We start from the raw sequence: 25,841 nt of genomic DNA on the forward strand, positions 1-25,841 counted from the left end.
TGTGAGACCAGCATAGGATGGTTTCACTGGGGATGTAGTTTGAATCTACCTATGTTAATCTGTGTAAATTTATTATGCTGGCAAAGTGTACCAACTTAGTTTATCTAGGCTTTGTTTTCATCATTTTAGCTTTCATCATACTGATTTGCATTTCTGACAGGCAGCAATACATGCAAAGTATTTTATAGTATGCAGCAAGTCATCACATGTAACAAAAATCTCATCCAGAAATCTCTTCAAGCATTTACATGTATTTTCTTCACCCCTTTTCTTAATTTTTTAAGTTAAAAGAAAACCAGAATTTAAATAAAGTGACTTATTGATGTATTGTAGACATACACTATAAACTGTATGAGTCAAAAGAATACTTGAACTATGTATATGTTGTTTGAGGTAAGAAGTTTGGAGTTGATGTCTTCTTCCCTTTTTCTGTGTAATTTATATAATTGAAGGGTATGTCAAAAGTCAGATTTTGTAATTAGGCGATATTTAGTATTAGTAATTAATAATGTTTAAAATCTTTATTTTCCAAGAAGGAATTTGCTGTGATTTAGTCATTTAATTAAATAAACCACTCATTATTTTTTTCCTCCCAGATAATGTCATAGTAGACTTTAGATGACGGGTCCTTTTGAAGGAGATAGTTGTCTACTAGTGCCGATGTCTGAATGTCGGTTGGATATAATCAGAGTTTAAGAATTTTAGCTGAGCAGTATGCAAGATGCATCCTTTACTGCAGAATTACAAAACATAGGAAATTATTAGCCTTTTAAAGATCCATATTAAAAAGTCCCCAAACACACAATGGCAGAGTACCCTGAACTGTGGTGGGTTAAGTGTATGCTTGGGAAACCATTCCTGTTGCAGAGATGTTACTCAGTGGGAGGTCAGTAATGGCCTCCAGGTTTGTTGGACATTTATTGAAGCATACTGGTTTAAATCAGTGTTAACGTCTCTGGTCACCTGGTGAAAATACAGGCATTACTTAATGGACCTTTTATTTTTTCCTCAGGCTTTCTCAACAAAACACTTCTAAATAATACTGTTTATTGCATCCTGGATAACAAATACACAGAAAACAAAAGAATTTACTTGTTCAGCTTGATAATCAAATTGTCTCATAATATAATGTCTAAAACTGATAGTATCACTTATTTGTATTATTTTTAACAAGAAGCTTATTGCTTACTAAGCGAACATTTTATCTGAAGTACATCCAGTTTTCAGAATTTTCATTTCAATCACACAGTTTTGTTCTGGCATTAAATTCACTGTAGAACGTCTTAATATGTGCCAAAGAACATTAGGGAAAAAAACCACCAAAGCCTATCGAAAACAAAGTTGTGGGAAATAATTATGAGTTAAATGGCTCTTCAGCTGCTTACTTCAGATAATCAACTCCACCATAATATCTGTTCATCTGAGCAGAGAGAGTTGTGCTCGTTTTATAGTAGATCCTTAAAGAAGTGAACTCGTTTGAAACGAGTGGGTTAGAATTAAGTAAAACCCAATCTGATCCTTAACAGAAAATTGGAATAGGATTTTTTTTCATCATCATCTAGCTATTCTGCTGTGTGCAGAAATGTCATGTTCCTGATGTATGGAGACTCTTTCTGTATTTTTACAGAGAATTTGGCAATTTATATTCTAGTTATGAATGATTTCATACTTCACAAACTTTAGTTTTTCGTAACTGAGCATACTTGAGTTGTGTAAGCTTTAGACACAATGTAATAAACTATTTTACTACTGTAGACTATTGTCTGTTATTAGTGATATTATTTACTGAGTTGAAAGTTCCTTGAAGGTAGCTTCAGGTATTATTTATGTGAATGAATTACTAGGTCCTGCAAGTTTCTTAATATCATCTAACTATGGTATAGATTCTGAACACTTTGGTACCTTTTAATCTGCTATTGAAAGAAATGATTACACAAGATGTATATAGTGATTAAAGTTAAGTGTGTGGTATGAATTTGGTAGAATAGAAGCAGCATGAATTGAGGCTGATATTTAGGGTCTCAGTTTTGTGGATGAATAGGGTTTGTTTGTGATTCTGTCTGTTTTGTTTGGGTTTTTCTTTTCCCTCTAAGTATATCTTTATTTGCTTTTTTCCCTGCAGATGAAAGCCAGAAGACTCTGATGTGGTGCTTATGCTGTCTGTACAGCAGTGAACCACAGAATGCTGTGGAACTGAAGGCCAACAGCTGGATACGGGTGAGTGAATGAATCCTTCCCAGGACTGCTCTAAATTAAATGGAGATTTAAAGGTGCTACATCTATAGCATAGACACACTGTCATTCTGTCATTTAAGAAACTGCTCCAAACACAGTTTGCACACACATTGTGTTGAAGAATATATGATTCTAATTATAATACAGTCAGTGTTAGTTTCATTTTAAATCTTAAAAGGATGAGGTATTTTACATTTGATAGTTTTGATGCTCTTAACCTCCTAGATTCATCAGGTCTAGTATCCTTGAATAATGAGCGGCAACCTCAAATCAGAAGGGAAGCAAGTGTTGTTATTAAAAATGAAAGAACTTTTCAATTAGGATAAAATAAATAACCTAGAAAAATGTCATGGTTTGTTTAGAAAGCAACTTATATGTGTTCTGTATTTTTTATTCTTTTTTGGTTTTGTTTAATCTCCTGTCTATGAAGAATTTAATTGTATCCGAACTTTCTTCAAGGACAATCAGAGAGGGAAGAGGCAGTGCTTGTGTGTGGATTTATATTTAGTGACTTAACAAATAATGAATATATAACTTTAGTCCCAAAATTAGGGTTTTGCATGGCACATCTGTTCATATTTTATATATTTCCACACTGAATTAACAAAGCATATCAGCATGTAAATAGGTTGCAGCACATTGATGTGTAATATTTTACATTGCTGACTAATTTGAGGGTGCAGTTCTGTTGCGTACTTCCTTTTTCCATGGCTCCATGTAAAACTATGGTAGAAAATGTAAAGGGAATTGTTAATATGTTTTTTAAAATTTTTTAGTCCCCACAACTTGTGAGAATGTAGCAACCTCATCAATATTTATGTACAGCTCTGCTAAAGCTGAAAATACTTCTAGGTTTCTGTAGGTAGATAATTTCTTGCTTACTGGTTAATTTCGTATGTCATATTATCTAGCTATGGATGTAATACTAGGATGTACAAGTTACTATAAAATAATTGGTGATGATGACGATGCACATATTAGTAAACAACTATTGTTGATGTAAAGGCAGTAGTCTTAGAAATATGTTCTCACAGTCTTTTGGGTGGCCTTGGGTGCCTGTATATACGTGTTTAGTGGGCTGTACCACCTACCATGAAAATTTGAACAATTTAGTACTGAGTAAAATCACTGTTATTCTTTTCCTGTCTTTAAGGTGTTTTTCAGGAGGCTTTTACTGAGGTTCGTATACTTTTAATTCAAAGTGTGGGAAAGCTTGAATACCAGAGTAAAATGACACAAAAAAACCACCCCCTGCATTTTCAAATGTAATCTTGCTGATTCCTTGTATTCTTTGTAATGGAACAGGAGAGGTACAGTAGTATGCAGTTAGTTACTAAACAGAGCAAAATTTGTCCATTTTGCTTTTTAGTAGCGTAACATATTAATGATGCATGTAAATAACATGTGCATTGATGATGTTAAGTGGTGAGGGAGAGTTGTACCCAGACAGTCTACTACAGACAGCAAAAAAACCCTGAATTATCTTAATCTACAACATCTGATTCATCTGATTCATGTAACTGAATTGATGCTGATGTAAGAAAACGTATCAGGAACAAACAAGTTGCAAATGGTTGGAGCTGGGGCTGCTGCTTTTTTCTTATACTGAAACATCATCACAAAACCTTTTGAAGAAAGTGATTTTATTTCCCTTTCCTGATTATCCCTGTCATTCCAGTCACCAGCAATTGTGATAAAATAAGGACTATCACGCTTGTTTTTACGGAACAAACTAAACTAAATGTTTTGCTACTCTTGAGGGTCTTCTTTTGCCATCTATGGTAATGATTTATATTTAAAAAACAAACAAAACGCAAAGTTGTATCTGATTAGAAAATTACATTATTTGGTCAAGTTAGTGTTGAATCTCTTCTTCCCTTTAATAGCTATATACATTAACTATAAAATTACACATTGCTTTTTTTGTTGGTGGCAGGCGTGAGTTCCTCTGGGGGGGTACTGGGGCCATTCAGTACTTCTTTAGCTAAGGTCATTGACAGGCAGGCTGATCTCAAGACTTTTGTTTTTAGCTACTAAATTGCATTTTCAAAGTTGCAAAAAATGTATTTAATGTTGAATGTATTTAATGCTGGGTTAGTTTTTAACTTTCCTGCCATTGTCATAGAGAAGCTGTGTTGTTTGTAAAGGCAAGAAGGGTAGCTACCCACTTGAAATGCATTATTACTATATTTCTGATGCTAAGAGTGTGCAGGTTGGTAAGTTCTTTAAAAGAATAAAACGTGAAAAGAAATTTAGTGACATTTAATTTAAAGAAATTTAGTGACATTAATTAGTGTGCAGTGTTGACTGTTTTTAGAATTAGATGCTACTTAAAATGGTAGATATTTTTTGTTTTGTTTATGACTCTGAGCCTTAGTGTTGGAATCCAGGTTACATAGGTCTTTTGTAAAGCTCAGCACAGCACAGGAAGCCAAGATACATGCTGCCACAGACTTCTCACTAATAAAAACAATCATGACCTGGTGAAACCAGTCTCTAAGAAAGTTATTTAGTTTCTCCTGCTGGCCTTCTCTGAGCAGAGATTTTTTGGAGCTGTGAAGTACGTATGGTTTTAGGATAGACTTCTCTGTGATGTGGCTAGAGCAGCTTCCTTTCACTGCACATTACTCTTGCAATCACTTTGCTGCAAGTAAGAGCTTTTTTGAAGCAGGTTTACTTTTTATTAACTTGGCCACACCTTCTTCTGTGCTCTCAGTTTATGAGCTGTGTTTATGAATTGTTTATGTCTCTGAAATTTATTCCCAGTACTGCTTTTAGTGTATTCTGTTGGAAGGCCATACCTACTTATGAGAGTATTGCAGCCTGTCTCTTTTCACATGAGGTAAAATAGAAAGTTAATATCCTTTTTTAAATTTTTGTCTTCTTTTTTGTTTTTCTTTTTTTTTTTTTTTTTCAGATTTACTTTTTCAGTGCTTTACTATCCCTCACACGAATACAAAGGAACAAGACAGTATATACATAACAGTATAAGTATAGGAGTGGAAGACCTCTAAGGTTTCCCCTATGTTTTTAGAGGTGTTTTTTTTGATATCGCCAAATTTTCCTTTCTGAAAATATGTAGTTCTTTTGCAAATCTTTATCTTGTGCATGGCCATATCTATCCCCATCTTTCTTATAAGCCCCCTTTAAATACTGGTCGGCTGCAGTAAGGTCTTAAGACCTTAAAATAAGACAATTGAATTTGGTTCTTTTCCTGTTTTATGGGTAGAAGCTTATGTTGTAGGATATATGGCTTACATGTATTTGCTAAAATATAGTATGCTGAATGTGTGAGGCAAAGTTCAAAACTGGACACTGTTGTTTGTAGAACATAGTAATGACAGCATTGTTGCCTATCGTGACAGCTGTTTACAAACTTAGGAACAGTGGTGTGTATTTTTATATACCAGTAGATGGCGCTCTTCCTATTACATATAGATACGTATCGATTCATTTTCTATTAATATGTACACAGTTTTCTGTTTCACAGCATTCTGATAAATGTACTTCCAAGGAAGACTGAACATTTATTTTAATAGTAGTCTCAAGTTTAGAAGCCAGCTTCCCTGCTGCCCTTATTGTGTGGCATTGTTTCAACTCTTAGTTTCTAATGTTGGTTGCAGTAGTGAGAATTCTGTGTTAAGAGTCCTGAAATTTTTGGCAACAGTTCAGGATCCTCACTGATAGGAAAATTAATTTCATTATCTTTGCTGTATTCATAGTGCATTCAGTTGAACTGAGTTTTTTATTTTTATGCCCATAATTTTTCCACAGATATGGAAGAATTCTGTCTGTGTTTTCACTTGCTTTGACAGTGACTGATTCTTAATATTTAAGGGGGGTTTTAGCACTTAAGGCTTTCTATCCAGGGATCTGTTATATTAAAGAGTATATGTGAACAGTTTACGTGTGGACACTTCAAACCTTGGTTCCGAAGTACTTACAATGAAAAACTCACCATGCAAGTAGCTTGAATAAAAAGAAGCATAAACAGCTATTCCTTTTCTCTCGCTTCCTCCTCTCACTGTTGTAAAATTACAAGTAGTATTCTGAACAGCACAGGTTCTTCTGTATTTCCACTCCTTCGTTTTTCCTTATTGCATGGTCTCCTAGTAGCTCATTTGTATTATTTAAGGACAAACTAACCAATCTATCCTGAATGTTCATAATATGTCTCTCATCACATTTCTTGGTTTGCTGCTCCCATGTTTTAATTCATTCTGCTACCTTTTTTTTTAATTGCTGCTGCTGTCACCCATTTCTTTTCTGTGGGCACGAGACTTTCCCCACGATGTGGGGGACAACAAATCGCGCATTCTTCTGTGTGTGGTCTCTCTGTAGGAGCCAGCCTTAGCCTTCCTCAGTGCACCAGCACAGGCGTGGTCCACGGCGAGAGCCGGCGCTCTTGGAACCGGGAGATGGCGATCTCTGCCCTGAGTGCTCGCCGCTGTGTCCCGCCCGCATCCCTGCCTGCACGGGGGTAACTTAGGTGTTGTTAGAGGTTAAACTAATGCAGTGCTGTTGTGGCCTTTCCCAGGTGTTCCCTGCATGTGTTTTGATAAAAAGGCAGTATTGTACGGTGGGTTGCTGATAATTTGTTAAACTTGCCGCAGAATGGCCTGGGTTGGAAAGGTCCCACTAGACCACGTTGCTCAAAGCTCCATCCAGCTTGAAAACTTCCGGGGCTGGGGCATCCACAGCTTGTCTGGTAAACCTGTGCCAGTGCTTTATTACCCTCACGGTAAAGAATTTCTTCTTAATATCAAATCTCTACTCTGTTTTAGTTTAAATCCATTTCCCCTTGTCCTGTCATCACATGTTCTCATAAAAAGTCTCTCCCCGTCTTTCTTCTAGGCTCCCTTCAGGTGCTGGAAGGCTACAATTATGTCACCTCAAAGCCTTCTTTTCTCCAGGCTCATCCCAATTCTCTCAACCTTTCCTCACAGGAGAGGTGCTCCATCCCTCTGAGCATCTTGGTGTCCCTCCTCTGGACTGTCTGCGACAGGTCCATGTCCTTCCTGTGTTGGGGACCCCAGGCTGGATGGAGTGTTCCAGGTGGGGTCTCACCAGAGCAGAGGGTGAAAATAAAAACTGGAAATTAGCTCTTGTACATATACATTATCTTCAGCTGTTCTGTGTTTTTAAAGTTTTCCTTTCTTAATTAAAGCTAAGAGCAATCATTAAATAAACATGTCTCATAAAAAAGGAAACAAGAACAGTTTCCATATTTCCTGCTGCTACTGGTTGCCTGTTCTGGAGGCTTTTCTTAACACACAAGAGATTATGAACAATTACAGGCTAGTGATCCCTTTTGTCATATTGCATTATTTATGCTTGGAGTTTTTTTAGGTTATTCCTATAATTTATGATTGGTTAAAGCCTTGAAGCACTGGAACAATGTATTTTTAGAAATTTTATTGTTATGCTATGCAATTATTAATGTTCTTAACATTTATGAAAATTTTAATCCAATTTTTCATCCCCCATAAGCTTATATTCTATGGAGAGGGTGGGAAATGCAGATTTTAATGTCATTTCTAAGTTGATAAGCCATCAGAATTGAATCCAACAAATGCCAGTCTTACAAACTTAAAGGCTGACTCACAGCCAAGAGATCACAGTGTAAATTAGAATGTGGAACAAGTGATGAGCTACATGTTAGCAGGTATAGACCACCGTTGTGATTCGTTGTATTCATCAAGCACCAATGGGACAATAAGAGCCAAAAGAAGACAAAAAAGGTTATGTCAGTCAAAGCTAAAGCATGGAAAAATGGAATACTTGTTTTGTCAGGGCCACTTATCAAAGCAAATCTGACAGAAAGGGTGGGAAAAAGGTGAGCTGAAAGGGCATGCAGATCTTGATGGAACTGAATGACATTTGCCAGATGCTGGGACAGTGGACCAAAAAAAAAATCTTCCAGTTCAGTAGAGTAGTACTCAAAGTGCAGAACAAACCTGAAGATGCCCAGATATTCTTTGACTCTTTCCTGAAGACCATCTGTTCTGTAGAATAACTGGTATATTTTTTGGCAATACACAAAGCCAACCCAACACCAATGAAAGATTATTCATTTAAATATATAAGAAGAGAATATGTGATAATAACACAAAAAGAGAAGTTTCTGGCTGGTGCCAGGCATTAAGCTTTCTATAACACCAGGCTTGCTTTTAGAAAAACAGTTCCAGTTCAGCCCTCACCATAGGGAAAGCTGCCTATAAATAAGTGCATATAGTCAGAAGCTCCAAGTAATTTTTGAAAGAAGCAGAATTCCTGAGCTAGGTGAAACAAACACAAAGGGTTTTGCACAGGCATAACACACACATGGAGAAGAGTAGAGCAAGACAGATTGTACTAAGAATATCATGCATGTGGATGCACTGTATAAAATGTCTTCTGAATATCATCAAGTGGCCTGAACCATCCTTATGTTAAGTGTACTCTTGTGCAAAACTCTTCAAGAAGCAATCTTTACACATCTTGAAAGGTTTTCAAAACAGAATGGAATAAATAATTTATTAAAAAGAATCCTCAGTTTTAGTGACCATCTCTGCAAAAAAACCGAGAGATGGTATCGCTGCAGTCATGTCAGTTAAAATGGGAAAATGCTTCTGTTTGTACCACAGGCCTAACAAAGGCAAGAATAAGAAATCCGTGTCATCCACTGACCTCAGTTCATGCAGTAAAATGCTTGTGTGGTTTTTTTTTGGTGAAAATAGAACTTCATCTTAAATAATAATAAACCAGTTGTGGCCAAAAGATCTGTAAGTAAATTCAGAAATGAAACACTTTTCGGCTCTTAATTTTTGCATTTATGAAGGTAAATTCAGATCCCCAGTAGAATTGCCATTGGCTGGAAAATTCAGTAAGCGTTTGGAAAAAATTCAGTGAGGCAAAATGTAGATGTAGATCAACTCTTAATCTATGCAAGATCTGAGGGTAGTCAACAGAGAGGCTAATTGAAGAGACTTAATAGTGACACCTAGTGAAATTGAGTGTTGAGACTGTTGTATTTCGGGGGCAGTTGAGAGTAGCTCAGTGACACTGCCGCAGTTGGTGTGAAGATAGGCTGCTCCACAGGGCAGGGTGAGCCAGGAGCTGTGTGCCAGGTGCAGCTGTGCTGACATGGAAATGGCCCAGTTGCACAAGAAGAGCAGAGCAAGTCCAGTGGCAATCACGAGGGTCAGCCGTGAGTCCAGTGATGGTCACAGTGACACAGGAGGCCCAAGGTTTAGCTGTGAAGTCATGGCCAGGGGTCAGGCTCCAGGGCAGCAAGGTGTATGGCCAGTACAGGCACATCTGCAGCCTTGAAAGTATCCCTGCACATGGTGGGGAGGTTGGAATTAGATCATCTTCAAGGTCCCCTTCCAACCCAAACCATTCTGTGGTGCTGTGTAGGATGTACAGAATTGGAATTACAATATTCTTTTCTTACGTAAAGAATGTTGATTTGATTTCGGGGCAATATACTTGCCATCTTTCAAACTCATTGCCTACTGTTTTATTTGTATGCATGCTGTGTCAGATGGTTAGGAAAACATTAGAAGTTGTTAGGAAAGGACATACATATGTTAAGACTAATCCAAACATAATGTAAAGAGCTTTTCTCTTCTATTTCTTTCTATTCCTAAAAGGTATTCTTTTAATAATTAACTATTTATAAAGGAAGTCTTCTAGTTCACATTTTTCTAGGAGAAAGAAATTTAAGGTAACATGGAGAAAATACGTAGTGCTCAAATTATAGTGAACCTCAATAGCTGTTCTTTAGTTTGCTTTTTTTATGTTAGGAAGAGCCTAAATCACTTGTGAATTGTCATTCCACAGGGTATATGGGCCCCAAGACCATCTGATGGAAGATGTATTAAAATAATGTTGAATTTATAATAAAGGATGTCTCTATGAGATAAGAATACTACTTTAATGACATATATGGGTAATGTGTCTATTAAAAGGCTTATGAGTTGCTAGAGGACATACTGAGAAACATATTTTTTTCCTTCTTATCTAGACAACTTTGAAAGAAGGAGATTAAGAGCTGAACAGAGATACCTGAGTTAAAATTATGAACATACTTCACCTGCTATTTATTACTGAGAAAGTTAAAGGAGAAAAAATCTGTCATAGAGCATAGGTTTTAGCAGGGTTCTATTACAATACAGAATTTTCAAACTTTTTTGTTGTCATTTCCCCTCTCTAAAGGGAAAACAATTTGAGTAGTATTTCCACTAAGATTAATAACTAGTTGATTTGGACTATTTCTTACCTTTGTGATAATATCACTGCAATATTTTACCTTGATAAAACACAAAATAATCAGAAGGGAATGTCAGTGTAAGAGGGATGGGAAGGCATGGAGCAGGGGATCTGGTTTTCCCTGGCTGTTTTGGGGAGAGGGACGTCTGTGTTCCAGGAGGCATGCATCCAAGAGACAAATGGAAAATGTTAAGTCTCCTGGAGGCCAAAGTAGTTCAAAGTTCCTTAATCACTTTCTGAGACTCACTTTTGTGGTTTTACGGGTCTTATGGCTTTTTTGGTATGTTTGGAAAAGCGTTGTTATTCCTCCTCTAACCTGTGCAAATAATCATCAGGAGCTTTGATCACTGCAGAGGTCATAGTGTGTTCCTTCAGATGAAAGGCATCTGATGGTGATTAAAGTATGTATCTTGTTTATACTTTTTCTAATAATTTTTTCTGTGTTTTTCACTGGTCCTTCAGGAGTCTTTGTAGAAGTTTTCCTCAATCACTGTGTATGGAATTTACCCTTGCCTTCCATCAACGGCTTGTATGTAAGAGGGTCTAAAGATACTTCCTCAAAGTGGTCTGTAGTGCTTGGAATAAATGGGCTTTTACTCAGTCCTTGATTGTTTTCATTCAGCCTTGCTTGTGATGTATCCTTTTTCCCTCTTTTGCTAGGTGATGGCACACCGGTTAGTGCGATACCTCATCGTTACAGCCCGTAGACAGTCTGTGCTTTTCACAGGAGCATTTGCAGCCAACTCCTGGCAAAAATGTTGAAATGGTACAGGCTGCCTGTACCATTTGTTGGAGAAGAGTGCAATAACAGCTACGTGTTGTGCATAATAGTGTTGTACTGCTTGATTTTGTGTGATAAAACACCAAAAAAAATCAGGAGAATGCATGTAATACAAGTTTTGAACTTCTTTACCACTTAATGCAGACATCAGAATTCAAAATAAAATTTCTGCTTAGAGAACTGCTACTTATTTTGGTGTTTAGGGCTTATTTTGTTATTTTCAAAGTTGCTGTTGCTATTAAATATTAAATATTCTTATAGAGGAAGGGGGCAGTTATAATCATAGGGTCATCAGAAATGTTCAGTATATGTAATAACAGAGATATATTCTGATATATTAGTTTTTTCTAGATATGTGTCTTATCTAGAATTCACACAGTTTTTGTGCTTCAAAGATCTAACGCAACAACTTCGCTCATTATAAAGATGTGGGGTGAATGGGTGGTGTGTCAGACTGTACCTTTAAGTAGTTACGATAAAGTGAGTATTTCAGTGGTAGTTCTGCTTTCTCTATATCACTGGCTATCCTGTAAAGCAAAATGTTTTCATAAACTTTAAAGAGAGGTATTTAAAGTACCCAGTTTTCAGACCATTTGTGCACATTAAAAATAATTTGATATTCAGGTTCAGTGGTTTTCTTGTTGGACAGTGCTTACACTGGGGTCTTGCCACAACAGATGCAATAGATTATAAGAAGACGGCTAGTATAATAATTACAGCATGGAACAGACTGCTGGCAGATACAACAACGTAGCATTCTCTTTAATCGTAGTGCTTCCCAGAGTGTGGGTGGCCGCAGGCTGCAAATGTTTCAGTAAATCGCTTCTCCATGCAGCAGTGGTTGTAAAAAAGAGCTGAAGTAAACAGCATTCCACAGATCATTAAGGGGTTTTAATTTTGAAAAAATATAGCTTCCCTTCACCCTTCCTTTTGGCTGCTTGCTTCTGTCAGCTGTTACCTACCAAATCAGTTCTGCTTGAACTAAATAGTATATATGTATCTATGGGCTCTTCAAAAAGTTTGTTGTGCTCTCTTCCAGCTTTTGTTGTTAAAATACGTATTACTTTAGAAGCTGAATGATTTGTTGGTTTTTGTAGCAAGAAATAACCTCTGGCCTTACATTAAATGCTGTATTATGTTTAATTTGAAAGCTTTTCATCTTTTTTTCATTCTCCTAATTTTTTTTTTCTTCAATGCCCAGTGTGGTTTTGCTGTTTCTGTAAAATGCGTTATTGTCTCCCTAGCCATTAGCACAATACCTTTTCTCCAACTGAAATGAAGGGGAACTTTCTGGTGTTTTTTAACCTTGTGGCCAGTTTACTCCTTTGGAAGTTGATTTCTCCTCCTTGATGTTTGACGTACAGATATCCATATCTGGAATCTGAGTTTAATAGAATAGATTTGAGCAGCTAAACTTCATGTCATGAAAATCATTACATAGCATTTACAGGCCTTTTTTGGAGTATGTTAATCAGCTGCAGTTGAGGACAAATAATTTAATTTCATTTTTTAAGTGCATGTGCATGAAAGCATATGCTTTGATAGATGACCTTTTACATTGTAATTAGCCATATGTGGACTCAAGTTTGTGAATGAGCTTGAAAGAAATGTCTTAAGTGTCAGTGGGTAACAGTTCAAAGTGAATTTTCTTTTGAATCAAAACAGAGGACAAAAGACTTACGTTAAACATGGGCACGTGTTTAAGATCTGACATAATTTATTAAAGCCTAGTGACTTCATGAACTCTTAATGTGATAAGAAACTTTTCAAATTTGAAATTACTAGTTAAAATTGAATTTTAAGAATCAAGTTGGCTTGCTTTGCAATGTGTCCCAAGAGAGTAAAAAGCAATTCAGGCACTTTTCTCTGTCCTTTGTGTGATTAAATTGTGTCCCACATACCAAGGACTTTATCCTGTTGAAGGAAGTGCGCTTCCTAAGGTGTACACACCTTAGGAAACCCACATCTCGTAGCAGTATTTGCTAGAAATTTGAGCCTCTTAAACTTGCTAATGTACAGTTCTGTTAAAGGTTAAAGACCCCAAGGTTCTTAGGTATGGTGAGGTGTGGGTGAGGAGAAATACTGCAATGAAAATGGGAATTGACTGATGAATCAAAGATGAGCAGTTGATACAGTGATAGTATGTATTTGAGATTTCTAGTAGAATAGCTTCTAAAGCAATTTAATTCATAAAGGACAGGAGGATGATAAAAGATGTTAAACTTATTCATACAAGAAGAGACTGGGGCTGGATCTTTTTAACATAGAAAAAACATTTTAGAATGAAGATGTCTTCATGTACAGCACATAAACTATTTCTAATGCCTATTGTCTTGAAGTTTTGCTGACTTCACTGTCAGTATTTTCTTTTTTCTGTTGTTCTTTCACTTTTGTAAAGTCAGCCAGAGGGAGTTCTTGATAACTTTGAACTTGATAATTTTGAAGATTATACATCTAGATAGTTAGTTAGTCTTTTCACTAGCTCTTTTGAGAATCAGCATTTTAAGCTGATTTGGACCTTCTCTGGTCACCTGTACACAGTTGCATTGGTAGGATGTAAGAGAATTTGCAATGTTTTCAAGTTTGCAAACATTACTGTAGTCTTCTGATTGAAAATAGAATGGTATTATGAATGGGCTAGGAAAAAAACAGACCTCTCTTCTTCAAATTTATTTCTTTAACAATGCCAGGCTAACATGGTTATAAAGGATTTCTCAGCTTCTGGGTCAAAATAAACAAAGGCTAAGTTTCAAAGAACAAAATGAGAAACCAAGAATTCTGCTTTCCTGCAAGGCTGCTTGAGCTTTAACAGCAAGTGTCACAAATTGCTAGGCAGCTGACATTTCTCAGAGTACTTTAGTCGTGCCAGGTGGCTCTAGTAAAGAATAATGGTTTGTTACTGAGACACAAAAAGAAGTCTCTATTTGAAGAAATTCTACTGGCGTTAGATATTTTTGCTCAATCTAATATAACTGTGACTGGCAGTTGTTGTATCACCATTATAGGTGTATTTTGTGCTTTTTTTGCTAAGAAGTTCAGTGGACAATTTTCTTCCCTTAAACATTTAACAGCATGATACTTAGGAAGTCCAACCCTGAAATGATTAAAGTAATTTTTCCTGAATATCATTGTAAATGAGGTGCAGTATTTGCAATGTGTACCTATTGGAAGTATAAAAATGGGTACATACATGCATTGAAAAAAAGCATAAATTTGAGATTATAATTTGTCTAGAAATTGTGTAACTCACAGATTTAAGGTCAAAGTGAAACAATCTTACAATCCATCCACTCTTTCTAAACTTTTTCATCCCTCTTTTCCACGCCTTTTTTGTGTGCATAGAAGGAATTCTTTAGTGGGAAGCTTGCATTTTGGCTTTTGAAAATGATGTAGGGAAGAAGGACATTAACTCTAAATCACTAGCTAGTTAAACCAGAGAGCTTTTTAAAAAAAAAAAAAAAGATTTACGGTTTACTCTGGTAGAGCTATTGAATTTCCTTTTGTAAGTTAGTGTAAATGTGTGTTTTATTTCAGCATCAAAAGTCTCCCCTTTTTTAATAAAAAGAGTAATAGCACTTTCTAGATGGGTGTTTCTTAAAGAGAAGGGGGAGAGTAAAGGGAAGGAGATATGAAACTGCTTTTCCTGTCTGAGGCCGAGAATAGACTCAAAGTTTGACAGCCCAACAGTTCTTCAGCTTTTTTCGTTTGATTTCTGAGGGTTTTGTTAGTGACTTGCAGATGGAGCTTAGGCTTTGGAACTCATCCATTAAAAAGTTTCATGGTCTTAGCCGCAGTAGTAGTGCAGCGTGTTTTTACTGTAGCAGTGTCACAGAAGGTAACTGAGGTTGAATTGGTGAGGGAAAAACAGTGCAGCCCTCCCTTCCCCTCCCCATAATTTTCCTTTCCACATTTCATTTGGAAATTAGGATCATGTAACATTTTTCATCCATTTTAGGAAATAGAGGTAGAACATGAGCCTAGTCTCTTTACTAAGCTTCATGTATCAGCAAGAGTAATACAATTCATAGTATACTTTAATTTCTAAAGAAAAAGCATATTTGTCTCAATGGGATTTTGAAATTTTTTTCATTTAAGTTTTTCTAGTAGGTTTTCATGGTCCTTTAGTGTATTTTTGCCGTACTTTTAAAATATTTTTAAAGAGAAAAATGTAGTCATGACTGTTAAAGTTGAGGAAATTGGCCTAACATAAGAGCACCTAAAGCAGCTTGACTGAAAGTGAGCCTGCTTAATTCTTCAGAGACAGAACATGGTTAAGAGTAATCAGCAGGTAGAGTGTGGAGAACTTCAGAGAATCTGTTTTCATGTCTGGGAATACATGAAAAACAATGAAGTCTGTGTATTACTTTTCTGAAAGAATAGTACTATTCCTGTAGAGGTTTTTGTTTTATTTTTAGTTCAAAAGTAATTCAGTCTAGTCATTTATCTGTAGATTTTCTGTAACTTGATCACATGCTTGAATGACAAGATCCTTGTCTTTGTAGGAGTGTTTAGCAGAATAATTTATTTATGATCAACTAGTCTTTCATGGTTATCAATGGAGATTTGGATGTAGGCAGATAGCAGACTTATGTTCCAAACGAAGAAGGACTAAAATGAGAAGATCCAGTAAATCCTAAACGTGGCCAGCACTTTTATTTAGTGTGCTGGCACAGAATTTAGCTAATGGAAACCATCCTGTAGGTGTATATATCCATAAGCTGTGCTGAAACAGAAAAACTCCCGGACAGTGAATGTCAGAAAGAAATGTAGGAAGCAAGCCTCTCCTATCCTTGCACTTAGGCACTTTGACCCTAATTAACTAAATTACTGAGGAATATTCCAAGCTTTCCTAATGTTAATTGAGAAAGAGGTTTCTTTTATGCAAAACCTCTGAGTGATTACTGGAATAGACTCAGTTTGGTAAAGTAAGAGTTTGTGTTGAGTAGCTAATAATTGAAGTGTATGTGTGTATGTGATTTAACATTTAGTATTTTGAAATGTGTTTTAACCGGTTTTCATTTTAAAGGAGAGACTGGACTTTTTGGTTAGCTTATCAATGATCTATTTTTTTTAATTTATTTAAAAAGATTTTTTTAAAATTATTTTTACTACTTTTTCAGCATAATATGCTCTCACATACTGCTAATAATTGTTGTTCACAAATATATGCCATGTAATTTCCCCTAATTCTCCCACTGAGAATTTTATAAAATGTTGAGAAAGCAGAATAATTTTGAGTAAAATAGTACTTTAAAAGCTAGATGACATTAAAATATGTATGGTGTTTGATACCTTATGGTGGGAAATGCAAGCACAGGAAGCTCCAAGCCTTCTCGGAGGTCTTAGGTCAAACACTGTATCCATTTCTATCTCTGAGCTTGTATGCTGGAGGCCTTGGAAGCTCTCTGCAAAGATAAGGAGCTTGAAACTTTTAAACAAACTAGAGGGGTGCAAGAGTCAGAAAATTGTTGTACTTCTGTAGTTTGTTTAAAAGTTTCAAGCTCCTTCTTATCTTTCCCTTTCTCTGTAGTATCAGAAGCGGCTAGAGGTAACACAACCAGAGCTGCAGGCACGGTCTGGGCAACAGCAGGAGCAGGAGCAGGAGCAGGAGGGGGGCTCACCCAAGGCAGGGGTTTTGCCTGAGCAGGCAGAGCCACACAGGCAGAGCTGCAGCGAGTGGCAGAGCTGAGGGAGTTACCGAGGGTGCAGCTGGACTGAACTGTTTGTTAAATATCTCGATAAGCACATGGCATACTAGGAGCAACCTAGCGACTGTAAAACCCCAATGAGTAACCACGTCTTATAGCTTAACTCCAACAGCATCCCAAAAAGACATAGTAAAGGCAAATTCAAAATCTGCATTTTCAAAATTTTTCTGTAGCCAGCTTGAAAGATCTTTAAGTTCTTGCTTGGGTATGGCACAACAGTTAGATCTTATCAGAGTATACACATCTCTGTTCTTTGGACATCTCTTGTCCCGTTCCCCAGAGTTCACCTGACGTCTCTTTGCAGGTGATCGAAGTTGGACTTATGCCAGGCTCGGTCCAGCAAACATGGTAATCTTCTTCCTCTCAGCAGCGATTGGATCTCGACTCTCACCTCTTTTCAGGGCTTCCCTTAACCATCCTCCAGGGTGGTCCCAAACTGAGATAAAAGTCTTGTTCTTCACATGGTGGGCACCAATTGTTCGGGATGCAGAAAGACAGAGTCAACTATTGAGGCGTTTAAAAGATGGTTTATTGCAAAATCAGTCTCATGGAAGGGTGAGACTAAGGCTGATTCATCCATAGTTATCACATTAGAAACCTTGTGTCAGAAGCCATTAATTCTAACAAATTCTAGTTGCAATGTCTTTTATAAATTTCTTATCCAATCAGCTACTTCCACAAAGCTCGCTAGCATCTTCATAACCAATTGCCAATTGCTATGTTTTACACGATTTACAGCAATGCATCTTTTTCTATCCAATCACAGAACTCTACAGAAACATATTGCTGTATCTTCTACTTTTTATCAACTCTACAACAAGTTCTCCTGTGAAACTCTGAAATCTTCTACTATTTTGCTTAATATATTTGTTCGCTTATATGAAGCCTATATCTACTTGCTTAATACATATTTGTGCTTAAATTATTCTTATTTCATGTTTGTTTCACTGTTCTATTGTAAAGCTCCAAACCTTATCAAAGGTCTTAGGTTAAGCACTGTATCCATCTCTATCTCTGAGCTTGTATGCTTGAGGCCTTAGGAGCTCTCTGTGCTTGCATTTCCCACACCTTATATTCTTTTACATTTTGATTTTGTTTGCAGAAAAGTATTTTTCTGTCTTCTCCTGGAGCCACAGAGCAAATGAACAAAAGGTCTTAGAAGAAAAATTTGAAGTCACAGACTTTGTTATGAATGGATAAGTGTGTGGAAATAGTATGAATTGTATGAATGTCAGCAACCCAGTCCCAGAACTGATTTCATAAACGGTTGGTGAAATGGTCTTTAAATGAGCATACTGCTTTGTTATTCTTCAGACCACTGTGATTCTTCAGAACTGGCTGCTTATTTTGTAGTAAGAAAGTTTTAAAAGTACCAACTCCGTTTGTGTTTTATTGTCAGTTATTCATTCTAGAGAATATGAGACATGATAAAACTCACAGGCCTTTAGGGAGGACTTTTAAGAAAACATTACTAAAAAATACAGGAATTTGAGCCGCTGAAAGCTAGCAAACAAAAAATTAATTTATACTTACAAAACAGAGCAATGTGTGTATCTTGCTTACTGAGGGCTCTGTTTAAATGATTTAGGAAGTAATGTCAGGATCCTACATTTAAAGAGAAACCCTGTTATGTAATGTTTTTATCTTTTTAAATTATGACGGGAAATCACATTGTCTGATTTATCTGTAATGTAATCGATTATACCATTTTGAATTACTTTTTCAGCCAAATTGGAAATAGAATTTCACTTCTTGTCTTCCGGACTTGTGTTGAAAGCCATGGGCCATCTGGCTGTAGAGGAAACACCTAAGAGCAGCACTGATGTACAGACTCCTGAAGTCATTGACATACAAGGAATTCTCATTCCAAAGTCTTATTAAATGCAAATAAGAAATAGCACTTGCATCTAAAGCTTCCTCTGGATAAGATGTAGTTTTTCATATTATACCTGCTTTCTTTTAGTAGAGCTGTGAGAATCTGGTCAACAGAATAGAAAGGTCAGAAATAAACATGTTACTTGACCAGGTTTCAGAAATTTCCCCTTGGGTGTCCATGCTGTACTTACTCCAACAGATTTACACAGATCATAATTTTCTGCAAAATGCCATTAATGGTCTCCTCAAAAAATAACTGCACTTTGTGTTTTTGAGCAGAATATACTTAAGAGAAGTATTTCTTTAGAATAAATGATAGATTATTCAGTTTCATCCTGCTCTACTGTTGCTTTGATAGACTTATCCAAGATGGCAAAAAAGAGCTCAGTATCATCGCTGGGAAGTCTTAATTAGTGTCAGGTTTGAATGGCTTATCTCAGTGAAAACATCCATCTCCACTGTTCAAAATACATTGTAGCTATCGATTTTCACATCTGCTTCTGAGAACATTCAGAACCATAAATATTTTGGAAAGAGTGTCTTGAGAAGTTTCCAGAAATAAATTGCCTTCCCTGGAATGTCTTTGAAACTGTTTCATAAATTCCAGGACAGTTGCTACACAAATACAGTTACTAGCATAAAACTTGCCATCTTGTAATAAAAATCAAGTTCTGTTTATGTGTTGAGGTTGAATTTTAGAACTAATTGTGCCTTTAATTCAAGCTTCTATATTTTTCCCCACTGATGTGTACAGGAAAATATTGGCTATTTCAGAAAGAAAAGGGGTAAAAGGGTTCAGAGTTTTTGGATCCCTGCTTGGTAAATACAGTATCAGAACCTAAAGCACTTCCTGCCTTGCTGGATTTGTGGACACTAGTTGAGTTCGTGTTTGCCTGGGACTGTGTTGGTTAAACCAGTGGAGAGACAAGTTTTGCTCTAGAAAAGTAATTTCCACACTTTCATGGAGTCGTGCCTCATGAGATAGTTGTTACAAGAAAAGTTATGGAGTAACTCAACAAATCTCTTATAGCACATGGAAATCAGCCTTCATTACTTAAAGAGGAGTATCAAAAGAGTTAGCTTAGCTTGTGTGAAAAGTATTTTAGTTACTTAGTCCACTTTAGAATCATAGAGGTTGCAATAGACCTATAAGATCATGAAGTCCAATGTTAACACGGCACTGCCATGTTGCCACCTAACCATGTACCCTAGTGCCACATCTACACAACTCTGGAAGACTTCGAGGAGTGGGGATGCCACCACCAGTATGGCAGTCTATTTCAGTGCCTGACAACACTGTCAGTGAAGAAATTTTTCCTAATATCCAGTATAAACCTCCCCTGGTGCAACTTTAGACCGTGTTGTCTTGTCCTATCAGTTGTTACTGAGATTGTAACAGAAGAGACCAACCCCTGCCTGGCTACACCGTTCTTTCAGGCAGCTGTAGAGAGCAATAGTTGTAGAGTCTCCCCTCCTTTTCTCCAGGCCAAACATCCCCAGCTCCCACAGCTGGCCCTCATAGGGCTGTGCTTCAGACCTTTCACCAGCTTTGTTACCCTTCTCTGGACTTGCTCCAGCCCCTCAATGGCCTTCTTGCAGTGAGTGGCCCAGAACTGGACTCAGGATTCAAGGTGTGGCCTCATCAGTGCTGAGTACAGGGGACAGTCACTGCCCTGTTCTGCTGGCCACACTCTTGATGATAGAGGCCAAGATGCCACTGGCCTTCCTGGCCACCTGGGCACAGCAGGTTCCTGCTCAGTCGTTGACCAGCACCCACAGGTCCTTTTTGGCTGGGCAGCTTTCCAGCCTCTCTTGTCCCAGCCTGCAGTGCTGTCTGGCGTTGTTGTGACTGGACCCAGCGTTGGGCTGGACCCAGCACTTCACCATATCAAACTTCATACCACTGGCCTCAGCCCATTGATCCAGCTTGTCCAGATCCCTCAGTGAAGCCTTCCTACACTTCAGCAAATTAAATCTCCCACCCAACTCTGGTTTCATCTGCAAACTGACTGAGGGGGCACTGTAGAGGATCAGACCTAAGCATGTTTTGTCTCAAACATTCTGAGTATTGCTACAGTGATTGGAGCAAAGAGTCCTGGGGAGCTGGGGCAGTACTGTTCTGAGCTAAGATCCTGCTCTGCCTTGAGACTCATGCTTAGTTCCCCATCCCCACCACACTTCCAGGAGAAGGGCTGGCTGTGCATGAATGAACAAAATTGTGTGACAAGTCTAGTTTACATAAGAAGCATGCACCAGATGAACTACAAAAGGGAATGAATCAGGTCCCCTCTTTATTTTTTCCTCTCATTCTCTCTTTTCTCTGGCGTTCTTTCTCTTTTCTCTCTTTATCCTCTCTTTTTCTTTTGTTTTCTTTGTCTTGATATCCCAGCTCTGGACCATCCACAGAACAAGGACTACTGTGAGGTCTAAGAACTGGAGACAGTTTGTTTTCTTCCCTTGCTTTGCCTCAGCAAATCAATCATATCCTATCCCATATGCCATACTGAATTTTGTTCTGGGAGTGGGGAGGTAGTGGAGGTATTGTATAGGATCTTGTAGATATGAAGCAGTGTGCATACATGAGTTTATGTTTTTGTGGTAATGCTCATAGGATTGTCTGCCTGTTACAGGTATTAGAAATCTCTCTGTAGCAGTGGATTTTGAATTATCTGCAGTATTACTCAGTATAAATTGCATCAGTACAATAAAGTCAATTGCAAGGTTGTTCAAAGAAGTTGATCCTTATGAGGGCTTTATAAAAATTCATAATTCAGTTTCAGGTTGAATAGGATTTTGAATAGCATGCCTTTAATCCTAGGCTGGGGAAAGGATTTCTTCTCTTGCAATTACAGCCATGGTGGTTTCATTCTTACTTACTCAGTGGTGAGAGAAGTCAAGAAAAAAGTTGTTTAGGATATTACAGTGTGCCTGACTAGTGTTTGTTTTCCAAAATCAGCCATCTTGATTCTGTAAATGCAAGAATGAAAGACCCCTTGTTATTTTTCCTTTTGAATGCAGTATTTTTGCTGCAGATCCACTTTCCTGGCTTATAGAATGTGGTAGTAGCGGATTAGACAGTGAGTGGTGATTGATTCACTGCCAGGAGTAACTGATGATTATGCAGATCACCGGTTGTTAATTTTGCTGGTGTAGTGTAGGATCCTTGGCTGGTACCATCAGTGCAGGAATACATTTAGTACTGACAATGTTCTCATCATGTACTTGAATACCTCGTAGGTATTGATCTTGAAATGATTCCTTAAAAGTCATCAGTATCAAATAACTGTTTGATACTGTGGCTCTGTAATATGTCATGCCTTTTGATTTTCTAAAATGCTTGGCGGATTCACAGTGTAATACTGGAACCTGTCACAAGGTTTGAATGTTTGTATTGCTTCCTATATATGTGAGAAAATCAGAAATTGTTTATATTTCTCTAGAATACTTTCTGAAAGAGTTAATTTCAAATATTCCCAAGCCCTTCTCTGCAAGGCTGCTCTCAATCCGTTCATGCCTGATAATCGATACTAGAGATTGCTCCAGTGGGGGTGCTGGACTTTTCACTTGGCTTGTTGAACTTTGTGAAGTTCACCCGCCCCTCCTTCCTCTGGATGGCATCCCTTCCCACAGGGAATCAACTGCACCACGTATCTTGGTGTCATCTGCAAACTTGTTAGGGGTGCACTCAGTCCTACTGTCCCACTTCCCAGATGACCTTTTTGGGTGGATCCTGTCCCATCCCATCCCATCCCATCCCACTGATGACATTAAATATTCCTTATTCTAACCACTTATTTGTCAAGTATGAGTGAAGCATCATTACTAATTTTTCTTCCAGACAGCTCTCTGTTAATATAGAGTAGTAAAAGAATTATCACTTACAACCAGAATTATATAAGAAATAAATAAGCTACTTTTTCTAGAGAGAAGGAGAACTTTCTGTATGTGTTCTAGAAGAGTTAAGAAAGCTTTTAAACTGAAAAAGACAAATGCTTTAACTTACCTTTAACAAATACTTTTGTTGCATGTAGGGATGTCTCAGGCTTTTCACTGCAACACTGTCAGTAAAATGAAATACATAAGACATAGAGCTGAATTGTAAATATTTCCATCTTTAATACCTATTTGTCTTATATAAATACTTAATAGCTCCTTTCATCTTGACTACAATATCTCCTTGCCTGTGTTGCCCTTGCCCCCTTCTGGCTGCTCAGAGATTTTGTACATTTCAAGAAAAAAATCTGCAAATTCCTTGCACGGATCTAGTAAATTGAAAATGAAACAACAAAAAAACCCAAGCAAGTATATAAGCAAGCAAAACTCCAAAACAGTACCTAACCGAAAACCAATGCAGAAAGGTGTTGCAGGACATATGCAGAGTCTGATGATGTAAAGTCATTTTGTCTTCACTTTTCTTCTGCTGCTTGGTTAACACTGGCTGTTACACAGGGGTAGGGGGGAAAGTAATTTCGAAAGTACTCTTCACAAAGAGAGTGTTGAATTTATTTTACCCTTAGGAAAATCCTGATTACAGAAAGGGTCACTAGACAATAAATTTTGTAGTGTTACAGGTGAATATGTGGGGTTTTAAGCCACTCCCTCATTTAGCTGTTATTTGCTGCCATGTCAGCCTGCCAAATCCTTCTCAGAGATTTTTATGTTTATTAACACTGGTCAAGATTTTTGTAAGTCTTTCACTAATTAGTCCAACAGATTTTAGACTTTTCAAATCCCTTCCTTACCTCTCAGGAAAGTGGCATCCTAGGTTTGCTGTTGTAACGTCTCCTTTATTTTGTTTTTGACTTGCAGTTTGGTCCCTTATATCATTCCACTTGGCAAACTATCCTGTTTTGTAGGTACCCTTGATAGTGTTCTGAAAAGAAAATTTAACTTTAGTAATAGTTGCAAAAGACAATAAAAATATATAAAGGTTATTATTTTTTATTAATGATTTCAGTCCTGTTGGGAGATTGTACAGTGTAATAGATTTTAGCTTTTGCTTTTGACGCACTTAGAGGCTTGTACATTTTTTTAATCTGCTTTTTTCTGTCTTTTTCTTAAGAATGCAAAAATTGAATGTAAACTTTGAAACTGTTTTGCCACAGCATTTTGCCTTCCCTTTTGTTTATGGGAATTCTCTGGATGGCAGTAGAACAGCCGTTGCTCCTGTTGAGGGCTATCTAGGAAAAAAGTTGTACAATGAAGGAAAAGGCTATTTAGACATTTGACATAACTCTTCAAGGTAGTAAAAGAATCCTGAAGTACAGTAAATAAGGTATCCCAAATTCTTGTCACTTATTTTGATAATTGTGAATTTTCTTAGACCTCTGGTGTTCTTCTGCTGATTCTTCTCTCTCACATCAATCAAACATGGAACACATGGATTGAATATATCTAATTCCAGGACTTCTGAAGTAGTTGCTTAGGGTTGTTCAACAAAAGCATATATAAATACTTGAGTTTCTGAAAGGACAAAATAAGTTAATGAGATTTCCTTTTTTTTTTTTACTCTCAAAAATCTTTCATCAGGTTCTTCTTTTTATTAATAAGAATGCAGAGAACGAAGCAGCCTAAACCCATGGAAGTCACTGAGGTTTTGTCTGAACTTTCCTTTAATCATATGGTTTTTAAATGAAGGCCTTTTCCAGTGTATACTAATCCTGACCCTCTGTTACAAAGAATTTTATATACTTAGTGCCATATAAAGTTTATACTTTAAGTGTCAGTGATACATAAAGCCTGAAATGAACCCTGGAAAGGGAACATAACTGTTGTTATGTCAGCATGTAGCAGTCAAGAACAGAAAGAAATGAAAGCTGTAAAAAATGCAGAGCAGATAGTTTGATGATCAACTTAGAGCTATCTCAGCTCAGTTGTGACACTAGGATGCAAAAACCTGCTCAAGATTTCACACTTTTGGTTTTTATAATGAGTTTGCTAGGGAATGTGCTGGGGTGTAAGATCTGTCCGAATGACAGCAGAGCTGTATTATAGGGCTGAAGAAACAGGAAAACATAAGTACTATGCTCAGAGTCCCCTGTGCATGCCTGCAGAACCAGTGTACCAAATCTGTTAATCTGACTTAGAATCTATCATCAAAGGATTGCTTAGATTTTCATTTGATGTATTTAAAAGGCTTTAATGAAATGTAAAGCATTTTGTAGTGAAATTGGTGGGGAAGTAAATGTCAAGATTTTTATCAACATCTTCTCAAAGTAATGAGGGAATTAAGCAAATTGCAGTATGAGACCAGACTCTGAGTTCCAGAGCGTCCTGAAAAAGTGATATGGGAAAATAGATGTTAATTTCACACTTGCTCTTCTTGATCATTGTACTGATCAAGACTACAGATGATTGAAATGGCTCTCAGAGAGCTGAAACCTAGCTACAGTCTGTGGTTTTGATGTGAATGGTCTCCATTGCGACTGGACAGCTGCCGAAATCGTGTGGTGTGTGTGAACCCACCTTTGATTGCAGCAGCTGCCGTATTTTCCTTATGGCTGGTGGGGGCTGTCTGCTCTTCTGCATCAATGGTGTAAATGGCCACAGCTGATCAAAAGGCCTTACCCCAGACAGAGTTCAATAGCTGTCCTATCCCTTTACACAGCTGGTGTTAGCATGCAACTTTATTGCAATTATGTTGATTTTTCAGAGTTTGCTGTGCCATCTCCTTTCTTCTTCTAAGTGGGAAAATAATGAAGCGGAAACCAGTACATTCATATCAGCTTTGGGCTACACGTCAGCAGATTATTATTGTCACTTGGTTAAAAATGTAAGTATTTTGTGTAATTGAGATTCTGACAATAATAAATCACCAGTTTATAAGCATGTGCATGGAGCTGTCATTGTGATAAGGAACATGAACTGAACTTTGTTTATCTTTTCTTACCTCAGTTACTTTTACAACCTTTTAAGGGAAAAACTGAAGTGGGAGATCTCTGGACAAATGAGACATTTTTATTAGATTACACTGTAATAAATATCCATAA

General features: G+C 37.2%; 1 protein-coding gene across 1 annotated transcript in view; it reads left to right on the top strand.

Annotated features, from left to right (window-relative positions):
• Window positions 1-25,841, top strand: part of FANCC (FA complementation group C) — a 76,727-nt gene that overhangs the window by 20,634 nt on the left and 30,252 nt on the right. The window contains exons 4-5 of the mRNA XM_041480747.1: window positions 2,123-2,217; window positions 25,505-25,624. Of these exons, the coding sequence (XP_041336681.1) occupies window positions 2,123-2,217; window positions 25,505-25,624 (215 nt within the window). The remainder of the gene's footprint in view (window positions 1-2,122; window positions 2,218-25,504; window positions 25,625-25,841) is intronic.

This window comes from Pyrgilauda ruficollis, unplaced genomic scaffold (genome assembly GCF_017590135.1).
Source record: "Pyrgilauda ruficollis isolate IOZ18807 unplaced genomic scaffold, ASM1759013v1 scaffold53, whole genome shotgun sequence".
Classification (NCBI taxonomy): domain Eukaryota; kingdom Metazoa; phylum Chordata; class Aves; order Passeriformes; family Passeridae; genus Pyrgilauda; species Pyrgilauda ruficollis.